Here is a 21,107-nt window from a genome sequence, read left to right on the forward strand (position 1 = left end):
TTCTTCTTGCAAAGCATGTAAACCTTTTAATCAAACTATTATATTAATCTGACTATCCATGTAGCCACAATCAGTATTTGTATATGTTAACCTGTTTCCAGACCATTAAACACACATGCTGTTGAGAGGTCCTGGGGGTTGGTGCCATCATGGATTTGTAGATAGAAAACCTGGTTGATGTTTACAATGTGCTGCTGTACCATTACAGTATGTTACATCCGATGTAATGTACCATACTGGAATGTGAATAATATGGTTTCACGTGAAATCTTTAGTGCACGTCAGAGAACATTCCACTATTCAGGGAACATACTCATTGGGAAATAATAATAATGAATGCCAACAAATGCAATAGGGTTTCTCGCAGCTTCCCTGTTTTAAAGCCCAAATAAACTGCATTACAGCATTGCTTCGGACACAAAATAGATAAAATCAAGTTTTATTTATACAGCACATTTCAGACATGGAATGCTTTACAGAAAAACAAACACAAAAAACGATGAAAATAAAAGCTGAAATATTTACCACACAACAAACATAAGATTTAAAAATAACCTAAAGAATGACAAACTGAATGAATAAAAAGCACCCTAAGGAAAAGCAAAGCTTAAAAGATGCACCAAAGACCTAACACACAACCAGTCCAGAAACACACCGCAGTCATTTTGTTACGTAAGACATTGGTTTCAACATGCAAATAAAAATCCCTTGAGAGTTCCCATTAATCAGTTCCCATATATACGTGCTTTGGGTTAGGGGTGTGTCTATGGTTGTCATGGTAATTAGGTGATTTAATTATTGCTTCTGTGCACCTCTCTTTTTCTTTTTCAAGTCATAGTAACAGACGTGAAGCTGGGATGGCAACTAGAGTTAGTCGCTGGCCGATTCTTTTGGGAGCTGATGGTTGGGTGGGCCGGAACATAATTATAATAATTTAGAACACTGCAAATTGACCACAACTAAGCCTAAAAAGAGATTTGTATTTAAAATAACAATAATTTCATACCTTGACTACATTGAGACATATATTTATATATGTACAGTTGAAGTCGGAAGTTTACATACACTTAGGTTGGAGTCATTAAAACTCGTTTTTCAACCACTCCACACATTTCTTGTTAACAAACTATAGTTTTGGCAAGTTGGTTAGGACATATACTTTGTGCATGACACATCATTTTTCCAACAATTGTTTACAGACAGATTATTTCACTTATCATTCACTGAATCACAATTCCAGTGGGTCAGAAGTTTACATACACTAAGTTGACTATGCCTTTTAAACAGCTTGGAAAATTCCAGAAAATTATGTCATGGCTTTAGAAGCATCTGATAGGCTAATTTACATCATTTAAGTCATTGGAGGTGTACCTATGGATGTATTTCAAGACCTACCTTCAAACTCAGTGCCTCTTTGCTTGACATCATGGGAAAATCAAAAGAAATCAACCAAGACCTCAGAACAAAAGTTGTAGACCTCCACATGCCTGGTTCATCTTTGGGAGCAATTTCCAAACGCCTGAAGGTACCATGTTCACCTGTACAAACAATAGTATGCAAGTATAAACACCATGAGACCACACAGGCGTCATACCGCTCAGGAAGGAGACATGTTCTGTCTCCTAGAGATTAATGTACTTTGGTACGAAAGTGCAAATCAATCCCAGAACAACAGCAAAGGACCTTGTGAAGATGCTGGAGGAAACGGGTACAAAAGTATCTATATCCACAGTAAAAAGAGTCCTTTATCAACATAACCTGAAAGGCCGCTCAGCAAGGAAGAATCCACTGCTCCAATTTTGGACTGGCCATCACAAAAGTGGCCATCACAAAGCCCTGACCTCAATCCCATAGAAAATTTGTGGGCAGAACTGAAAAAGCGTGTGCGAGCAAGGAGGCCTACAAACCAGACTCAGTTACACCAGCTCTATCAGGAGGAATGGTCCAAAATTCACCCAACTTATTGTGGGAAGCTTGTAGAAGGCTACCCAAAACATTTAACCCAAGTTAAACAATTTAAAGGCAATGCTACCAAATACTAATTGAGTGTATGGAAACTTCTCACCCACTGGGAATGTTAGTTAAGGAAATAAAAGCTGCAATAAATCATTCTCTCTACTATTATTCTGACATTTCACATTTTTAAAATGAAGTGTTGATCCTAACTGACCTAAGACAGGGAATTTTTACTAGAATTAAATGTCAGGAATTGTGAAAAACTGAGTTGAAATGTATTTGGCTAAGGTGTATGTAAACTTCAGACTTCAACTGTATATATATATTTTTTTTTCTTTTGGGGGGGGGGGTGTACTTGGGCTGAATTCCTGGCTATTTTCTGGGGTTGAGTGGGCAAAACAAAACTTGTGCGCTTGTTGCCGACCCCTAACAAAGGTTGAAGAATGAAATGCAAATATGTTTCTGATTCTGAGCATGTTTGCCCTTGCAGATGTAAGTTCAAATGGGCCCTGGGTTCTCTATAGCCTCTCTATAGCCTCTCTATAGTCTCTCTATAGTCTCTCTATAGCCTCTCTATAGCCTCTCTATAGCCTCTCTATAGTCTCTCTCTCTATAGCCTCTCTATAGTATCTCTATAGTCTCTCTATATCCTCTCTATAGTCTCTCTATAGTCTCTCTATAGCCTCTATAGGCTGTCTGTTAGATCTGGGATGATAAACAGAGATCAAATGGGCCCTGGGTTCTGTATAGTTTCTCTATAGCCTCTCTATAGCCTCTCTATAGGCTGTCTGTTAGATCTGGGACGATAAACAGAGATCAAATGGGCCCTGGGTTCTGTATATTTCTCTATAGCCTATCTATAGGCTGTCTGTTAGATCTGGGACGATAAACAGAGATCAAATGGGCCCTGGGTTCTGTATAGTTTTTCTATAGCCTCTCTATAGGCTGTCTGTTAGATCTGGGACGATAAACAGAGAATGATAGACACTGACCCAACCGACCACTTATCGTGGACATTTTGCTGATATCGTTCATTGCAATAAATAACCAATAGAGACCTAATAGAACAATTTGAAGTTTGAACAGAAATACGTTTGCTAATATAGGTGATTGCTAATAGGACAATTGATAGGTACAACATTAAAAGTAGTAGTAGTAGTTTTAAGGGTAATATTAGGCTCTCTACATCCTCTCCATAGCTTCTCTGTATCCTCTCTATAGCCTCTCTATAGCCTCTCTATAGCCTCTCTATAGCCTCTCTACAGTCGTGGCCAAAATATTTGAGAATGACACATATTAATTTTCACAAAGTCTGCTGCCTCAGTTTGTATGATGGCAATTTGCATATACTCCAGAATGTTATGTGATCAGATAAATAGCAATTAATTGCAAAGTCCCTCTTTGCCATGCAAATGAACTGAATCCCAAAAAAACATTTCCACTGCATTTCAGCCCTGCCACAAAAGGACCAGCTGACATCAAGTGTGAGTGTTGACAAGGACAAGGCTGGAGATCACTCTGTCATGCTGATTGAGTTCGAATAACAGACTGGAAGCTTCAAAAGGAGGGTGGTGCTTGGAATCATTGTTCTTCCTCTGTCAGCCATGGTTACCTGCTAGGAAACGCGTGCCGTCATCATTGCTTTTGCACAAAAAGGGCTTCACAGGCAAGGATATTGCTGCCAGTAAGATTGCACCTAAATCAACCATTTATCGGATCATCAAGAACTTCAAGGAGAGCGGTTCAATTGTTGTGATGAAGGCTTCAGGGCACCCAAGAAAGTCCAGCAAGCGCCAGGACCGCCAGTACAGAGCTTGCTCAGGAATGGCAGCAGGCAGGTGTGAGTGCATCTGCACGCACAGTGAGAAGACTTTTGAAGGATGGCCTGGTGTCAAGACGGGCAGCAATGAAGCCACTTCTCTCCAGGAAAAACATCAGGGACAGACTGATATTCTGCGAAAGGTACGTGGATTGGACTGCTGAGGACTGGGGTAAAGTCATTTTCTCTGATGAATCCCCTTTCTGTATTGTTTGGGGCATCTGGAAAAAAGCTTGTCCGGAGAAGACAAGTTGAGCGCTACCATCAGTCCTGTGTCATGACAACAGTAAAGCATCCTGAGACCATTCATGTGTGGGGTTGCTTCTCAGCCAAGGGAGTGGGCTCACTCACACTTTTGCCTAAGAACACAGCCATGAATAAAGAATGGCACCAACACATCCTCCGAGAGCAACTTCTCCCAACCATCCAGGAACAGTTTGGTGACGAACAATGCCTTTTCCAGCATGATGGAGCACCTTGCCATAAGGCAAAAGTGATAACTAAGTGGCTCGGGGAACAAAACATCGATATTTTGGGTCCATGGCCAGGAAACTCCCCAGACCTTAAAAGCATTGAGAACTTGTGGTCAGTCCTCAAGAGACGGGTGGACAAACAAAACCCCATAAATTCTGACAAACTTCAAGCATTGATTATGCAAGAATGGGCTGTCATCAGTCAGGATGTGGCCCAGAAGTTAATTGATAGCATGCCAGGGCGGATTGCAGAGGTCTTGAACAAGAAGGGTCAACACTGCAAATATTGACTCTCTGCATCAACTTCATGTAATTGTCAATAAAAGCCTTTGACACTTATGAAATGCTTGTAATTATACTTCAGTATTCCATAGTAACACCTGACAAAAATATCTAAAGACACAGAAGCAGCAAACATTGTGGAAATTAATATTAGTGTCTTTCTCATTACTTTTGGCCACGACTGTATATCCTCTCTATATCCTCTCTATATCCTCTCTGTAGCCTCTCTGTAGCCTCTCTGTAGCCTCTCTGTAGCCTCTCTGGAGCCTCTCTGTAGCCTCTCTGTAGCCTCTCTGTAGCCTCTCTGGAGCCTCTCTATGCCTTTATAGCCTCTCTATAGGCTCTCTATAGGCTCTCTATAGCCTCTCTATAGGCTCTCAATAGCCTCTCTATAGGCTGTCTATCACCTGGTCCAAATTGGGTCATGTGACACACACAGTATGATTGTGCCTCAGGTTAGTAATCACAACTGGTATTATCTTTTAACAAGGTTAAATAAACTTAAGAAAGTTACATTGTTTGCTCTCGTAGCTGCCGGTCTCAGTCCGGATGTTAAAGTCACTTCCATTAATCTGAACATTTGTAATTGTAGTTCTATAACTGAACTAGGAACTATGTAGTCCATCAGCTCCTATACACACATTGTCCGGGGATTTCAGGTAATTGGTGTTGACGCTAATAAGGCTAAACTGAACAGGAATTGTCCATTGTTAAAACTGCTATTCTGCACTTTCTGTGAGGAAAAACCTCAAAACGCCTTTTATAGCATGTTTTGCACACCAGGCATTTTAACTGTATAGTGCAGAGGTCTTTATGTTAACCAGAACGAACACAAGTGTTTTTAGTATTATTTTTATCCGCATTCTCCAATACTCTTTCACTCTCTCTCTGGAGGTCAGTGTAGACCGAAGGTGTAATTGCGGTTGCTGGTCAGCTGTTTCCTTAAGGGGTTTTACTTGAAATGTTTAAATTAAATGTTTTCCTCATCAATCCATTTTATTTATGAAGCCCTTTTTAAGTCAGCCGATTTCACCAAGTGCTATACAGAACCGCCTGAAACCCCAAACAGCAAGCAATGCAGATGTAGAAGCACGGTGGCTAGGAAAAACTCCCTAGAAAGGCAGGAGGGTGCAACAGGTCAGCACCTCAGGAGTAAATGTCATTTGGCTTTTAATTATTATTATAATTTTTAGTTAAGAACAAATTCTTATTTACAATGACGGCCTAGGAACAGTGGGTTAACTGCCTTGTTCAGGGGCGGAATTACAGATTTTTACCTTGTCAGCTCGGGGATTCGATCTAGCAACCTTTTGGTTACTGGCCCAAAGCTCTAACCACTAGGCTACCTGCCGCCTCATAGCAGAGCTATGAGAATTCGAGATAGCAGGTGCGGTAGAGAGAGAGTCAAACAGCAGGTCTGGGACAAGGTAGCACGTCCCGTGAACAGGTCAGGGTTCCATAACTGCAGGCAGAACAGTTGAAACTGGAGAAGCAGCACGATCAGGTGAATTTGTGGCAGCAAGGAGTCATCAGGCCAGGTAGTCCTGAGGCATGGTCCCAGGGCTCAGGTCCTCCGGGACGGAGAGAGAGAGAATTAGAGGAAGCGTACTTATATTTACATAGGACACCTGATAAGACAGGACAATTACACCAGATATAACAGAATGACCCTAGCCCCCCCCCCCCCCGACACAAACTATTGCAGCATAGATACTAGAGGCTGAAATAGGAGGGGTCTGGAGACACTGTGGCCCCATCCGACAATACCCCCAGACAGGGCCAACTAGGCAGGATATAACCCCACCCACTTTTCCAAAGCACAGCCCCCACACCACTGGAGGGATATCCACAGTCCATCAACTTACTACCCTGAGAGAAGGCTGAGTATAGCCCACGAAGATCTCCCCCATGGCAAGAACCTGAGGGTTCAATCTACACACAATAGCCCATGATGACAAAGCGAAAACAGAAATACCTTATTTACATAAGTATTCAGACCCTTTGCTATGAGACTTGAAATTGAGCTCAGGTGCATCCTGTTTCCATTGATTATCCTTGAGATGTTTCTACAACTTGATTGGAATCCACCTGTGGTAAATTCAATTGATTGGACATGATTTGGAAAGGCACACACCTGTCTATATAAGGTCTGACAGTGCATGTCAGAGCAAAAACCAAGCGATGAGGTCGAAGGAATTGTCCATAGAGCTCGGAGACAGGATTGTGTTGAGGCACAGATCTGGGGAATGGTACCAAAAAAAACTCTGCCGCATTGCAGGTCCCCAAGAACACAGTGGCCTCCATCATTCTTAAATGTAAGAAATTTGGAACCACCAAGACTCTTCCTAGAGCTTATCGCCCGTCCAAACTGAGCAATCGGGGGAGAAGGGTCTTGGTCAGGGAGGTGACCAAGAACCCAATGGTCACTTTGACAGAGCTCCAGAGTTCTTCTATGGAGATGGACAAACCTTCAAGAAGAACATCCATCTTTACAACACTCCACCAATCAGACCTTTATGGTAGAGTGGCCAGACGGATACCACTCCTCAGTAAAAGGCTCATGACAGCCCGCTTGGAGTTTGCCAAAAGACACCTTAAGACTCTCAGACCACTAGAAACAATCTCTGATCTGATGAAATCAAGATTGAACTCTTCGTCCTGAATGCCAAGCGTCACGTCTGGAGGAAACCTGGCACCATGCCTACGGTGAAGTATGATGGTGGCAACATCATGCTGTGTGGATGTTTTTCAACGGCAGGGACTGGGAGACTAGTCAGGATCAAGGAAAAGATGAACGGAGCAAAGTACAGAGAGATCCTTGATGAAAACCTGCTCCAGATTGTCAGGACCTCGGACTGGGGCGTAGGTTCACCTTTCAACAGGACAACAACCCTAATCACACAGCCAAGACAACGCAGGAGTGGCTTCGAGACAAGTATCTGAAAGTCCTTGAGTGGCCCTGCCAGAGCCCGGACTTGAACCCGATTGAATATCTCTGGTGAGACCTGAAAAAGCTGTGCAGTGATGCTCAAAAACCAACCTGATAGAGGATCTGCAGAGAAGAATGGAAGAAACTCCCCAAATACAGGTGTGCCAAGCTTGTAGAGTCATACCCATGAAGACTCAAGGCTGTTATCGCTGCCAAACGTGCTTCAACAAAGTACTGAGTAAAGGGTCTAAATACTTATGTTAATGTGATATTTCTGAATTTTATTTTTATACATTTGTCAAAATTTCTTAAGAACAATTTTTGGCTTTGTCATTATGGGATAGTGTGTGTAGATTGAGGGGGAAAAAACAATGTAATCAATTTTAGAATAAGGCTGTAACAAAATGTGGAAATATTCAATGGTCTGAATACTTTCTTGAATGCAATGTATAAGTATACGAATAATGTATTTCCATTTAGTATTTTTTTTGTGTGTTAGTTGTATGTGTTGTTGAAATAATTATGTTTGTTTGTACTTTAATTTAGTTTGTGTGAAGCTAAGTTGTAGACTGATAATGATCATTAATCTTATCAAACTCCCGCTTCATATCAACTCTAACCGCAGTCCCATTCACCTTTCAACATATTGAATGATTTGCCGATGGGTCACACCATCAAACAGTTCTTAAGTTCCTTAAACAATGCGCTCAAGTTCAGTTCAAATTCCCCACTTGTATCACACTGAAATGAGGAGGAAGTGGATTCCATTTGAAGGTTAACATCTCATAGTTGGAGAGTGTCACTGTGATTGACACATTAATAGGTGTTTATTATTAATGGAAACCAAACCACAGGTGCAAGTGTCACGTTACACTATCACAACTTTACATAGTCACACTGGTATATTTACTGTAGCAAGTTGGTGAACGGTTTTTATTTTGTGATTTGTTTCCATGACGGGCCTCTCTAGCTTTCAGAATAATTATTTCCATTGAAGAAAGAAGAGGTAGAGCGAGTGTGTGAGAAAGAGGAAAGAAGATATTAGAAGAGAGTTCACAGGGGAGGGAATTCAGGCTCCTATCCCATTGGACAGAATAAATAGATGACCTCCACACCCCCAAATGCTGAAACACACCCCTCCAGAATACTGACATGACAAAGTAGAGTGGCACTAACCACAAGCAGATCTCAAAGTCACGACCCAATCAGCCCGCTGAGCAACCATAAGAATTTCCCTTCATGCAATAGGCCTAATAAAGGAATGCTACAGACATGATCAGAACCACAACACAGCTAAAGCACCACAGCTTCTTTATCAAAAGACAATAATTGTAAACACCTGATAGCTGGGTGTTTATGTGAGCAACAGCTAGCTAGACCAGTGCTACAACATTGGAGCGATTGATCCTAATGTTGGATATGTGGTCCTCAAACCCCCCCCCCCCCCCCCCCCCCCCGTAGGGCATGGCCTTCACCCTGCAGGAGCGCCTGCAGCTGGGCATCCACGGCCTGCTGCCCCCAGTCTTCCTCTCCCAGGACGTCCAGGTGCTCCGCATCATGAGGAGCTACGAGGGCCGCAACCCCCTCGACAAGTGAGCACACACGCACACAGATACAAATAATACACTTGCATATACAAACACACAACACACAATGGCTAAAAATGCACATAGACAGAAATACAGAAACTTTCCTCCCCCTCATTATCACTAATCACTATCATCACTAGCACTATCACCACTATTACTATTATCACTATCATCACTATCACTAAAAACTAGCAACGCTATCAACTCTCTCATCACTATTATCACTATCATCACTATCATCACTAGCACTATCACCACTATTACTATTATCACTATCACTATCACCACTATTACTATTATCACTATCACTATTATCACTATCATCACTAGCACTATCACCACTATTACTATTATCACTATCACTATTATCACTATCATCACTAGCACTATCACCACTATTACTATTATCACTATCACTATTATCACTATCATCACTAGCACTATCACCACTATTACTATTATCACTATCAGTATTATCACTATCATCACTAGCACGATCACCACTATTACTATTATCACTATCATCACTATCACCACTATTACTATTATCACTATCACCACTATTACTATTATCACTATCATCACTATCACCACTATTACTATTATCACTATCATCACTATTACTATTATCACTATCATCACTAGCACTATCACTATTATCACTATCATCACTAGCGCTATCACTATTAACACTATCATCACTATCACTAAAAACTATCAACGCTATCAACTCTATCATCACTCGCACTATCACTACTATTACTATTATCACTATCATCACTAGCACTATCACCACTATTACTATTATCACTACCATCACTATCACTACTATCACTATAATCACTATCACCACTATTACTATTATCACTATCATCACTATCATCACTATCACTAAAAACTAGCAATGCTATCAACTCTCTCATCACTATCACCACTATTACTATTATCACTATTACCACTATCACATTCATCACTCTTACTATAATCACCATCATCACTATTACTAGCATCACTATCATCACTATTACTATCATCACTATCATGATCATCACTATCACTTTCAGCTCTGTTTCACCTTGTCCTACATTTCCTGTTGCTCTCTCGCTCTCTCGCTCTCTGTCTATTTCTCTCTCTCCATATCTCTATTTCTCTCTCTCTCTATTTCTCTCTCTCTCTATTTCTCTCTCCCTATCGCTATTTCTCTCTGTCTCTCTTTCTCAGGTACATCTTGCTAATGACTTTGCAGGACAGGAATGAGAAGTTGTTTTACCGCCTGCTGACATCTGATGTAGAGGAGTTCATGCCCATCGTCTATACACCTACAGTAGGGCTGGCCTGCCAACAGTACGGACTGGCCTTCAGGAGACCACGGTAGACATGACACACTGACACACACGTACAGACATACACACACTTACACACACATGTACACACACACACACACACACACACACACACACACACACACACACACACACACAGAGAGAGACAGGGCATTGTTGTGTGTTAATAGTGGCTCAGTAGTTCTGAAGTGTTAGCATGTACAGTTGTAGTCAGAAGTTTACATGCACTTAGGTTGGAGTCTTTTTTCAACCACTCTACAAATTTCTTGTTAACAAACTATAGTTTTGGCAAGTTGGTTAGGACATTTACTTTGTGCATGACGCAAGTAATTTATTCCAACAATTGTTTACAGACAGATTATTCCAGTTAAAATTCACTGTATCACAATTCCAGTGGGTCAGAAGTTTACATACACTAAGTTGACTGTGGCTTTAAACAGCTTGGAAAATTCCAGAAAATTATGTTATGGCTTTAGAAGCTTCTGATAGGCTCATTTACATCATTTGAGTCAATTGGAGGTGTACCTGGATGTATTTCAAGGCCTACCTTCAAACTTTGCTTGACATCATGGGAAAATCAAGAAAAACAATTGTAGACCTCCACAAGCCTGGTTCATCCTTGGGATCAATTTCCAAATGACTGAAGGTACCACATTCATCTGTACAAACAATAGTATGCAAGTATGAACACCATGGGACCACGAAGCCGCCGAAGAACACCATCACCACCGTGAAGCACGGGGGTGGCAGCATTGTGTTGTGGGGGTGCTTTGCTGCAGGAGGGACTGATGCACTTCACAAAATAGATGGCATCATGAGGGAGGAAAATTATGTGGATATTTTGAAGCAACATCTCAAGACATCAATCAGGAAGTTAAAGCTTGGTCGCAAATGGGTCTTCCAAATGGACAATGACCCCAAGCATACTTCTAAAGTTTTGGCTTAATGACAACAAAGTTGAGGTATTGGAGTGGCCATCACAAAGCCCTGACCTCAATCCTATAGCAAATATGTGGGTAGAACTGAAAAGGCGTGTGCAAGCAAACCTGACTCAGTTACACCAGCTCTGTCAGGGGGATTGGGCCAAAATTCACCCAACTTATTGTGGGAAGCTTGTGGAAGGCTACCCGAAACGTTTGGCCCAAGTTAAATAATTTAAAGGAAATGCTACCAAATACTAATTGAGTGTATGTAAACTTCTAACCCACTGGGAATGTTAGTTAAGGAAATAAAAGCTGAAATAAATCATTCTCTCTACTATTATTCTGACATTTCACATTCTTAAAATAAAGTGGTGATCCTAACTGACCTAAAACAGGGAATTTTTACTTGGATTAATTGTCAGGAAAACTGAGTTTAAATGTATTTGGCTAAGGTGTATGTAAACTTCTGACTTCAACTGTATCCCACAGAGGTCTCTTCATCACCATCCATGATAAAGGTCACATCGCCACCATGCTCAACTCCTGGCCTGAGGAGAACATCAAGGTGAGGAGTACCACACACACACACACAAGCTTTGCTTTACTGCATGGTACAGGATGTAGACATGAGGGTGTAAACAGCATAAGGCTCTTAGCTGGAGACTAGAAGTTTCACCAGGTGAACCAAACCGTGTTTGTGTATTCCACAGGCCATTGTGGTGACGGACGGAGAGCGTATCCTGGGTCTGGGGGACCTGGGAAGTTACGGCATGGGCATCCCCGTGGGCAAACTGGCCCTGTACACAGCCTGCGGAGGAGTGCCACCCCAACAGTGTCTGCCAGTGCTGCTGGACGTGGGCACCGACAACCAGGTACTTCAACTGGGACACTCCATGAGGAAACACCCAGGCCTGATAGGCCTTCGTTGGCTAATATCATGGTCCTTATCATTTGACCCAGCCATATAGGAAAGGCAGTATCTTACCTTGTGAACTAAATGTGTCACTAGAAGTTGTTTGGAATTCAGGGCTCCGCTATCACTTAGTTACTTCCCTTATTTCCCTAAAGGTCATCATCCGCAGGTTGGCATTTATTGAGATTACTCATATAGTGAGTCATATAGTGAGTTATATATTGAGGCAGCTCTGCAGAGTGGTCACTAGCTTGCACAGCCACACCACAAAGTCCTAAAATCTGATTTTAAACCTAACCTTAACCCAAACCCTGCTCCTTGCCGTAGAGTGTGAAGATGATGATGTTTAATCTTTGATCAGGCGCTCCTGGAAGACCCCCTGTACATCGGTCTAAAGCACAAGAGGGTCAGAGGAAAGGAGTATGATGATCTCATCGATGAGTTCATGCAGGCAGTTACTGACAAGTGGGTAGTGTGTGTGTGTGTGTACGTGTGCGTGCGTGCGTAAGTAATTTGACTATTTGACCGACCGTTCACTACTCTGTGCTGCAGGTACGGGATGAACTGTCTGATCCAGTTTGAGGATTTTGCCAACTCCAACGCCTTCCGCCTCCTCAACAAGTACCGCAACCACTACTGCACCTTCAACGATGACATCCAAGGTAATCTCTCTCTCTCTCTCCCTCTCTCTTTGGCCCTATCCAAAATCTACTCCCACCCCCTACCGGGGTGATTGGGGTGGGCAATCATTTTTACTCAAGGGCCATATCGGGATTTCAAAATTCAGCGGAGTGCCACACAGAATTTTTTCCTGACCGATTTGTTCGTCAAAAGCAATTTGCGGGCCAGATAGAGGGCAGTAATTTGAAAACGTAAAACTCCTTTATAATTTCGACATACTTTCTATTTAGTTTCAGACGTGCAAGAGTGACCTGGAGTGTTTTTAACCCAAAATAATAAATACAACTTTTTTTTAATTTAAAAATTAAACCTTCCCTAGACAGTTATTGGGATTTGTAGGCTGTGTGGCTCACTGATGACCTCCTGATGACACATTATATAATGTTTTGTTTTGTTGAAAGATAGATGTGCAAAACCATTCCGATCACAACTTTACAACCCATCCCTGGTGTTTATCACCCTCTCTAACTCGCTCTCTCCCTCTCCCAGGGACAGCCTCAGTAGCAGTAGCTGGAGTATTGGCTGCTCTGAAGATCACCAAGAACAAACTGTCAGACCACACCTTTGTGTTCCAGGGAGCAGGGGAGGTAAGAGGACAAACGTGCTGATCTGTGTTAATTATAAACTCTTTGTCCAAGATTTATTAACGTTTGGAAACCCCACTCTCTTGAATCAAGCCCTGTAAGGTAACAAAAGCATGCATATGAAATGGATTTATAATCATCATGTTGTATGCCAATGAATATTTCGATTGGTTGGCAGCAAGATGCATCATGGGACGATGTGTCTTTTTTGACCAGGCTGCACTGGGCATCGCCCACCTGCTGATTATGGCCATGGCGAAGGAGGGAGTGTCCGCCACAGACGCCGCAAAGAAGATCTGGATGGTCGACTCCAGGGGCCTCATCGTCAAGGTAACTGCAATACCATAATATCATAGCTAATCAATGTTCCCTCAACATTTTCGGCACTGAGCAAATTTCAGTTCTGCTGAGCGCAAACTTGAACATTGGTCAAATTCTGTGCAACTTCCAGCACGTGCATACTGTGAACACTGAGGCTGTACCAGCTTTAAGTTACAGTTTCAGACAGTGGTAAAGTAGGCTACTGTGGCTATTTGATCATAGCGTAGGGTTACCAGAGGGGCCTATTATTCAGACTACAGTAGCAGCCAATGTGTGGTGTTCAATGTAGGCCTACATTCCATGAGACTTTTGAAAACGAAACACGCAGGGCTTGACCATTAATGTGTTGATCCACTTGTCCTTCAGATAAGGAGGTGACTGAAAATGTTGTTTGATGCTAAATAAAATGCACTGTTATTCCCATACCATTATTACAGAGCTTAGAGGGAACATGGCTCCTAATACACTTGAATAGCTTCAAAACACTGATCTGATAAACATTCTCCCGATGTCCATCTCTAGATATGTAGGATGCAACATCCTAGAGTTTCAGATAGAAATGTCATATGTAGAACAGTCATGCTGCATTGTCATGTAGAATAGGGAAGGTCAGTCATTTGTATCAGCAACATTCACAACATTGCTCCCTCCTGAACAGGATCCAGTAGTATGTCAGATTTACTGATGTCATCATTATGCGACCCACAGGGCAGAGGAAACCTGAACCATGAGAAGGAGGAGTTTGCCCATGACCACGCCCACATCAAGACCCTGGAGGAGGTGGTGCACACCATCAAGCCCACTGCCATCATCGGTCAGTCCCCATGATCACCTACTGGCTCAGCTGGACTCACCTGTGTATCTAGGGCTCACCTGGGTTATGTACTAGGGCCTAAATGAGAACATTTTTTAGTGCCACCTTTGTCTCAGAAAATGTCTCCCAATTTCGTGCCCACAGAACACGTCTCTGGTTTCTCTTGACCTTACTTTTTTTGTAGATGGTATTTTATTAGGATGCCCATTAGATGTTGCGAAAGCAGCAGCTACTCTTCCTGGGGTCCACACAAAACATGAAACTGAATACAGAACAGTAATAGACAAGAACAGCTCAAGGACAAAACTACATAGATTTCTTTGTAAAGGCACACAGCCGACATATAATAATGCATACACACAAACTATCTAGGTCAAATAGGGGAGAGGCGTTGTGCCGTGAGTTGTTGTTTTATCTGTTTTTTGAAACCAGGTTTACTGTTTATTTGAGCAATATGAGATGGAATGGAGTTCCATGCAATATTGTCTCTATATAAGACTGTACGCTGAATTTGTTCTGGATTTGGGGGCTGTGAAAAGACCCCTGGTGGCATGTCTGGTGGGGGAAGTGTGTGTCAGAGTTTTGTGAAAGTTGACTATGCAAACAATTTGGAATTTTCAACACATTGTCTATTTTTTAAAAGAAGAAGTGATGCAGTCAGTCTCTCCTCAAGTCTTAGCCAAGAGAGTCTGGCAGCATAGTATTACACAACAAGTTCTTCATAATGCCGCTAAGCTCAGAAGCTGAATTGAAGCGAACAGATAATCAACATTGCAGAGCATCTCAGGATCATATGTATGTTTTGTTCTCATTTTTATTTAACCTTTATTTAACTAGTTAAGTCAGTTAAGAACAAATTCTTATTTACAATGACGGCCTACCAAAAGGCAAAAGGCCTCCTGCGGGGACGGGGGCCGGGGATAAAAAAAGAACATTGGTGGCAAATCTGATGGCCGAATGGTAAAGAACAGTACTTGTAATCAGTGCTCGTTTCCTATATGCAGGAGTGGCAGCCATCGCAGGGGCGTTTAATGAAAACATTATCAAGGACATGGCGTCCTTCAACGAGAGGCCCATCATCTTCGCCCTGAGTAACCCCACCAGCAAGGCAGAGTGCACCGCCGAGCACTGCTACCAACTCACCGAGGTACTGTAACTCTGAACTCTGATCCTAACCTAGAGAATAGAGATTCACTCTCTGTTCCCTTGTTTGAGTGCCGCTGAATGTACGCTTACTAAATATTGTTGTTGTCATAGAAATAGAATGACCTGAAATAGAATGAATGCTCTCTCATGCTCTCTCTCTCTCTCTCTCTCTCTCTCTCTCTCTCTCGCTCTCGCTCTCGCTCTCTCTCTCATGCTCTCTCGCTCTCTCGCTCTCTCTCTCTCTCATGCTCTCTCTCATGCTCTCTCTCTCTCTCATGCTCTCTCTCTCTCTCATGCTCTCTCTCATGCTCTCTCTCTCTCTCTCTCATGCTCTCTCTCACTCTCATGCTCTTTCTCTCTCATGCTCTTTCTCTCTCATGCTCTCTCTCTCTCATGCTCTCTCTCTCTCTCTCTCTCATTCTCTCTCGCGCTCTCTCTCTCTCTCTCTCTCGCTCTCTCTCTCATGCTCTCTCTCGCTATCTCTCTCATGCTCTCTCTTGCTCTCTCTCTCTCTCATGCGCTCTCTCTCTCGCTCATGCTCTCTCTCTCTCTCATGCTCTCTCTCTCTCTCTCATTCTCTCTCTCTCTCTCTCATGCTCTCTTTCTCCCCCTCCCTCCCAGGGGCGGGGCATCTTTGCGAGTGGCAGCCCCTTTAGTAAAGTGACCCTGGCTGATGGGCGCTCCTTCATCCCCGGCCAGGGGAACAACGCCTACGTGTTCCCTGGCGTGGCGCTTGGCGTCATCGCCTGCGGGGTACGCCAAATCTCTGACGACATCTTTCTCACCACAGCGGAGGTAACTGTTTATTTTAGTTTGACATTTTCAACAAAAGACAAACTTTTGTAAAACATTTCAACGAAATACAAATAAAGTTCCCGAACTGCTGGGGTAAAGGGGAAAAGACTTGATCAAGAGAAACACACACAGTCACACACACACATTTTTTTCAAATTATTTTAATGTCACATCTCAATTTCTATTTTCCATTCTCTTCTCTTTCTGTCACCCATAATCCCCTTTCTCGCCTCACTTTTCTTCTCTTGCCCAAATCCTTCCCTCCTCATTTATTCACTTATTTTTTTCATTTCCTGTTTCTCACTCTCTGTTTCTCTCTCTCTTACTCAGGCGATAGCTGACATGGTAACAGAGGAGCACCTAGCCGAAGGGAGACTCTACCCTCCCCTCAACAGCATCAGAGAGGTGTCCTTTAAGATTGCTGTCAAGGTTGGAGACTGACACCTCCCCACAAACCATTATCAATACCAGCATTATATTCCCAGTTCCCACCTCCACGCCGATTTGTTACTGCAGAGAGACACTTTCTCCATATCAATACATCAGCACTCTAACTAATTTCCCTTTCTCTCTACCAATCACTCTCCCAATCTCTAAACAATCTCTCTACCATTCTTTATCAATCTCTCAGGTGGTGGACTATGCGTACAGACACAACATCGCCTCCCTGTACCCGGAGCCCAAGGACAAGGAGGCGTTTGTGCTCTCCCACGTCTACAGCCCAGACTACGACTCCTTCATCCAAGACACCTACAACTGGCCCAAGGACGCCATGAAAGTCCAGAACATGTGAACTCCATCTCCCATCAGCCACCTCTATCTCCGTTGTTCGATCCCTGTCAGTACAGCAGAAGGGAGCCACATATAAGAAAACGCGCCACCGTCTCTTCTCTCCAGCACTCGCATATTTTCACCAATTATCACTCAATGCCTTCTGAAGTTAGGTCATCAATACGAGACACTCCTTTGCCCCTAGACACTCCCCAGTGCCCATAGAAATGTACATCGTAGTTGGAGATGACCAATGCTTAGCCAGCACAGAGATCCTTTGAGGGGTATTTTTGAAGGTTCATTATTTTGAAGCCTCCTTTGTCTTTTGTAATTTTTTTGTTTGTCATATCGACAACAGTGTATCCATACAGTCATACTGCCAGGTTATAGTGCCACATCATTTCATGTATAAATTGAGGCAACCCTCAAACTGTTCTATACATTCTATTTCTATGTTCCTATATTCTAATCTGGAGACAGACTATTGACATCACCACAACACCATGTTATTCTATCTGTGTCCTGTGTCACCAAGGCCCTAATAACACACTCTATTGAGCTTTCTAGGCCTGGTCCAGTCTGTGTGGTCTAGCTTCAATAACTAACAGGCTAAACTCTAAAATAAATTCCATAGAAGTATTACAAAAGGCTAGGTCTCTCAGGCATCTATTGTAGGGTGCATCTCAGGAGTCTTACCTGGCTTTCTTCCCTTGACTCCTTTACTTCATCTTTACGGTATCTGCAAAAGTGGACATTTGAAAGTAAATTCCCATTAGGCATTCACCATATCGCCTTCACCTGTCCATTGTTTTTGAATCAGGATAAAAGGAGATGGGGGACGAGGACCCCATTAAGATAGGCCCCTTCTCCGGACATAAACGCACAAACCCTGATAGTGCCTGCCTCTGTTTGACCTTCTGACCTCACAATGTTATATCCTGCAGAGTCTTGTCTTTGGTTGGAGGATTCTATCAGATATTAGTAAGGAATGATATGTACAAGCCAGTTCACACTGTTCAGTACCTCCTCATTCATTTTCAAGCGTAACTCCATTATATTATTAAGTGGCATCTTGCTCCCTGTTGTCACTGCATACTCTAGGCTACACTCCTACCAAAGCCTGGGTTAGGACAGGGCTAGATAGACAATCTATAGCACTTCAAGCCTTGTAAGGTAACACAAGCATGCATATGAAATGGCTTGATTATCTTGTTGCATGGCAGTGATTGTTTAGATTGCTTGGCAGCAGGATGCATCATGGGACTGTCTTTTTTACCCAGGTTGCACTGGGCGTAACCCACTTGCTGATAATGGCCATGGCACCACGAATGCCGCAAATACCAAAAAATATAAGGTTATAAGGGATATTTTATTTAAAATATATTAAATATAAAATATAAATTAGGACTTTTAATTTATTTTCAAAAACACTCCCTGTTCATCTTATATTTTTCCTCTAGACTTTGTCACTGATCGCCTGTTGATACGCGAGTGTCAGTAGAGTATTAACAAGATGCATAGCTACATGGTTTTAGCCCCAATGTCACTACCAGTAGGAACTGACTTCAGGTCTGTGAGGTGCATACTGTTTATGTACAGAGGAATCTTTGGCAAGCACAGTGATTAGATATATGATTGCCTCTAAGTATGTTTTTTATATAATGGAGGGGTTGCTTATTTGAGTGTTGTTTTGTATAAAACTTTGCCTGTTTCGGTTTAGATGTTTTTGCCCAAGGTAATAACAGAAACGGGGTGAATCGTATCTTTCCTTTTCCCCCGGAGAATATAATGCTCTGCTTAGGAGTGATGCACTACGAAAGGAATTATATTTAAGTTTTTTAAGGAAAGACTAAATGTTTTTGAAGGGAATAAAATTCACTTTTAGGTGAATATTGTAAACAAAACTGATTGTTTTATTGATGATTAACACTGATTTTGCTCATGTGTGTGTTGTGTGTGTTGTGATGAAAGGGATAGGAAGCAGTTGATGTCTACTAGTGATGTGCGGGTTAACTCATAACCCGCAGGTTTAGGGTCATGAAATATTGTGGATGAAGGGCAGGGGGTGGGTGGTAGGCAGGTTGAGTAGAGAGAAAACAATACCTTAAATCCAATCCATGAATATATAATTTTTGTGCAATTTACTGAACAAAAATATAAAGGTGTTGGGGTAGGTTCCTTGTTCCTTGTCAATCATTGGCTTATTGGTGAAATCAGCAATCAAACTATCTTTAAGTAAATCAATCAAACCTTTATTAATGCAATTGCAGACAGAAGTTGACAAGGGAAACACAGCACACATGTTTCAGAGTAAGAATAAAAAAGGTAAAAGTTGCTTTAATATGCTTGCAGTCAACCCATAGTGATGTAACTGCCTACGTCAACACCTTCTACTCATGAGACCAAGCCCATGCATATACAGTAATACAAACTTGCAGGAGAGAACAATAGTCCAGTGTTTTCTAAGGGCTCAGCAGTAATTTTCCATTCCCGTGTGGCTTACAGTGGTGTGTCTGACTTGTCTCACGTTTCTATAAGAGGAGAGAGACCAGAGACCAGAAAAGAACTGTGGAACAGTATTAAACCTTATAATGCATATATTGCTAATCTGTTGTTCAGGACCCTATGAATGTAGTAGGGGAGGGTCTTATAGCCCTTCCACTTCTATTAATACAACATAAGCATAATTATTAGAATACCTCAATCATTTGGTGCAGCCCCTAACATGACCCCCATCAAAGGCAACATGTAAAGTGTTGGTCCCATGTTTCTTTAGCTGAAATAAAGGATCCTTGAAATATTCCGTATGTACAAAAAGCTTATTTCTCTACAGTTTTGTGCACATGTTTGTTTACATCCCTGTTAGTGAGCATTTCTCCTTTGCCAAGATAATCCATCCACCTGACAGGTGTGGCATGTCAATAAGCTGATTAAACAGCATGGTCAGGTGCACCTTGTGCTGGGGATAATAAAAGGCCACTCTAAAATATGCAGTTTTGTCACAAAACACAATGCCACAGATGTCTCAAGTTTTGAGGGAGCGTGAATACTTTCTAAAGGCACTATATGTACATCACTTAGGCTGTTTACACAGACAGCCCAATTCTGATTTTTTTGCCACTAATTGGTCTTTTGACTAATTAGGTCAGATATTTGGCATATAACTGGGCAAAAGATCAGAATGTGGCTGTCTGTGTTAACACAGAATAGAGTTTTTCCTAATCGGGTCACGTGAGCACCTGTCCACAGGTGTAGTTGGGGGCAGGATCTCCAGTTCTTCTGTGAGGCAGATTCAACTGACTTTGGCTGGCTGGATGGTCTGGCGGGTGTTGGGACGCCAATAATTCTGTGTAATTGTGGCACAAAGGTGGAGGAGTTATAATGCATTATGAAATACGGTACAACAGTGACTGCACAATATAGATTAGCAAAGCCTTTTACTAAAGTACACTGAACAAAAATAAAAACGCAACATGCAACAATTTCAAAGATTTTACTGAGTTACAGTTCATATAAGGGAATCAGTCAATTGAAAAAAATTAATTTGGCCCTAATTTATGGATTTCACGACTGAGAATACAGATATGCATCTGTTTGTCACAGATACCTAAACAAAAAACAGTAGGGGTGTGGATCAGAAAACCAGTCAGTATCTGGTGTAACAACCATATGCTTCATGCTGCGCGACACATCTCCCTCGCATAGAGTTGATCAGGCTGTTGATTGTGGCCTGTGGAATGTTGTCCCACTCCTCTTCAATGGCTAAGC

At 42.2% G+C, this 21,107-nt stretch overlaps 1 protein-coding gene across 3 annotated transcripts in view; it reads left to right on the forward strand.

Moving 5' to 3' along the window:
• Positions 1–19,243, forward strand: part of LOC139405272 (NADP-dependent malic enzyme, mitochondrial-like) — a 30,263-nt gene extending 11,020 nt beyond the window's left edge. For 2 of the 3 annotated variants that reach the window (XM_071147705.1, XM_071147703.1), the window contains 13 exons: positions 8,921–9,051; positions 10,270–10,419; positions 11,804–11,879; positions 12,025–12,186; positions 12,589–12,692; positions 12,780–12,889; positions 13,398–13,495; positions 13,709–13,822; positions 14,522–14,627; positions 15,632–15,774; positions 16,395–16,568; positions 16,899–16,997; positions 17,200–19,243. In XM_071147705.1, the coding sequence (XP_071003806.1) occupies positions 8,921–9,051; positions 10,270–10,419; positions 11,804–11,879; positions 12,025–12,186; positions 12,589–12,692; positions 12,780–12,889; positions 13,398–13,495; positions 13,709–13,822; positions 14,522–14,627; positions 15,632–15,774; positions 16,395–16,568; positions 16,899–16,997; positions 17,200–17,361 (1,629 nt within the window). In that variant the 3' untranslated portion in view covers positions 17,362–19,243. The remainder of the gene's footprint in view (positions 1–8,920; positions 9,052–10,269; positions 10,420–11,803; positions 11,880–12,024; positions 12,187–12,588; positions 12,693–12,779; positions 12,890–13,397; positions 13,496–13,708; positions 13,823–14,521; positions 14,628–15,631; positions 15,775–16,394; positions 16,569–16,898; positions 16,998–17,199) is intronic. The other variant, XM_071147704.1, reaches the window with a different exon arrangement.
• Positions 19,244–21,107: the final 1,864 nt, after the last annotated feature.

Source organism: Oncorhynchus clarkii, chromosome 3 (genome assembly GCF_045791955.1).
Source record: "Oncorhynchus clarkii lewisi isolate Uvic-CL-2024 chromosome 3, UVic_Ocla_1.0, whole genome shotgun sequence".
Lineage (NCBI taxonomy): Eukaryota > Metazoa > Chordata > Actinopteri > Salmoniformes > Salmonidae > Oncorhynchus > Oncorhynchus clarkii.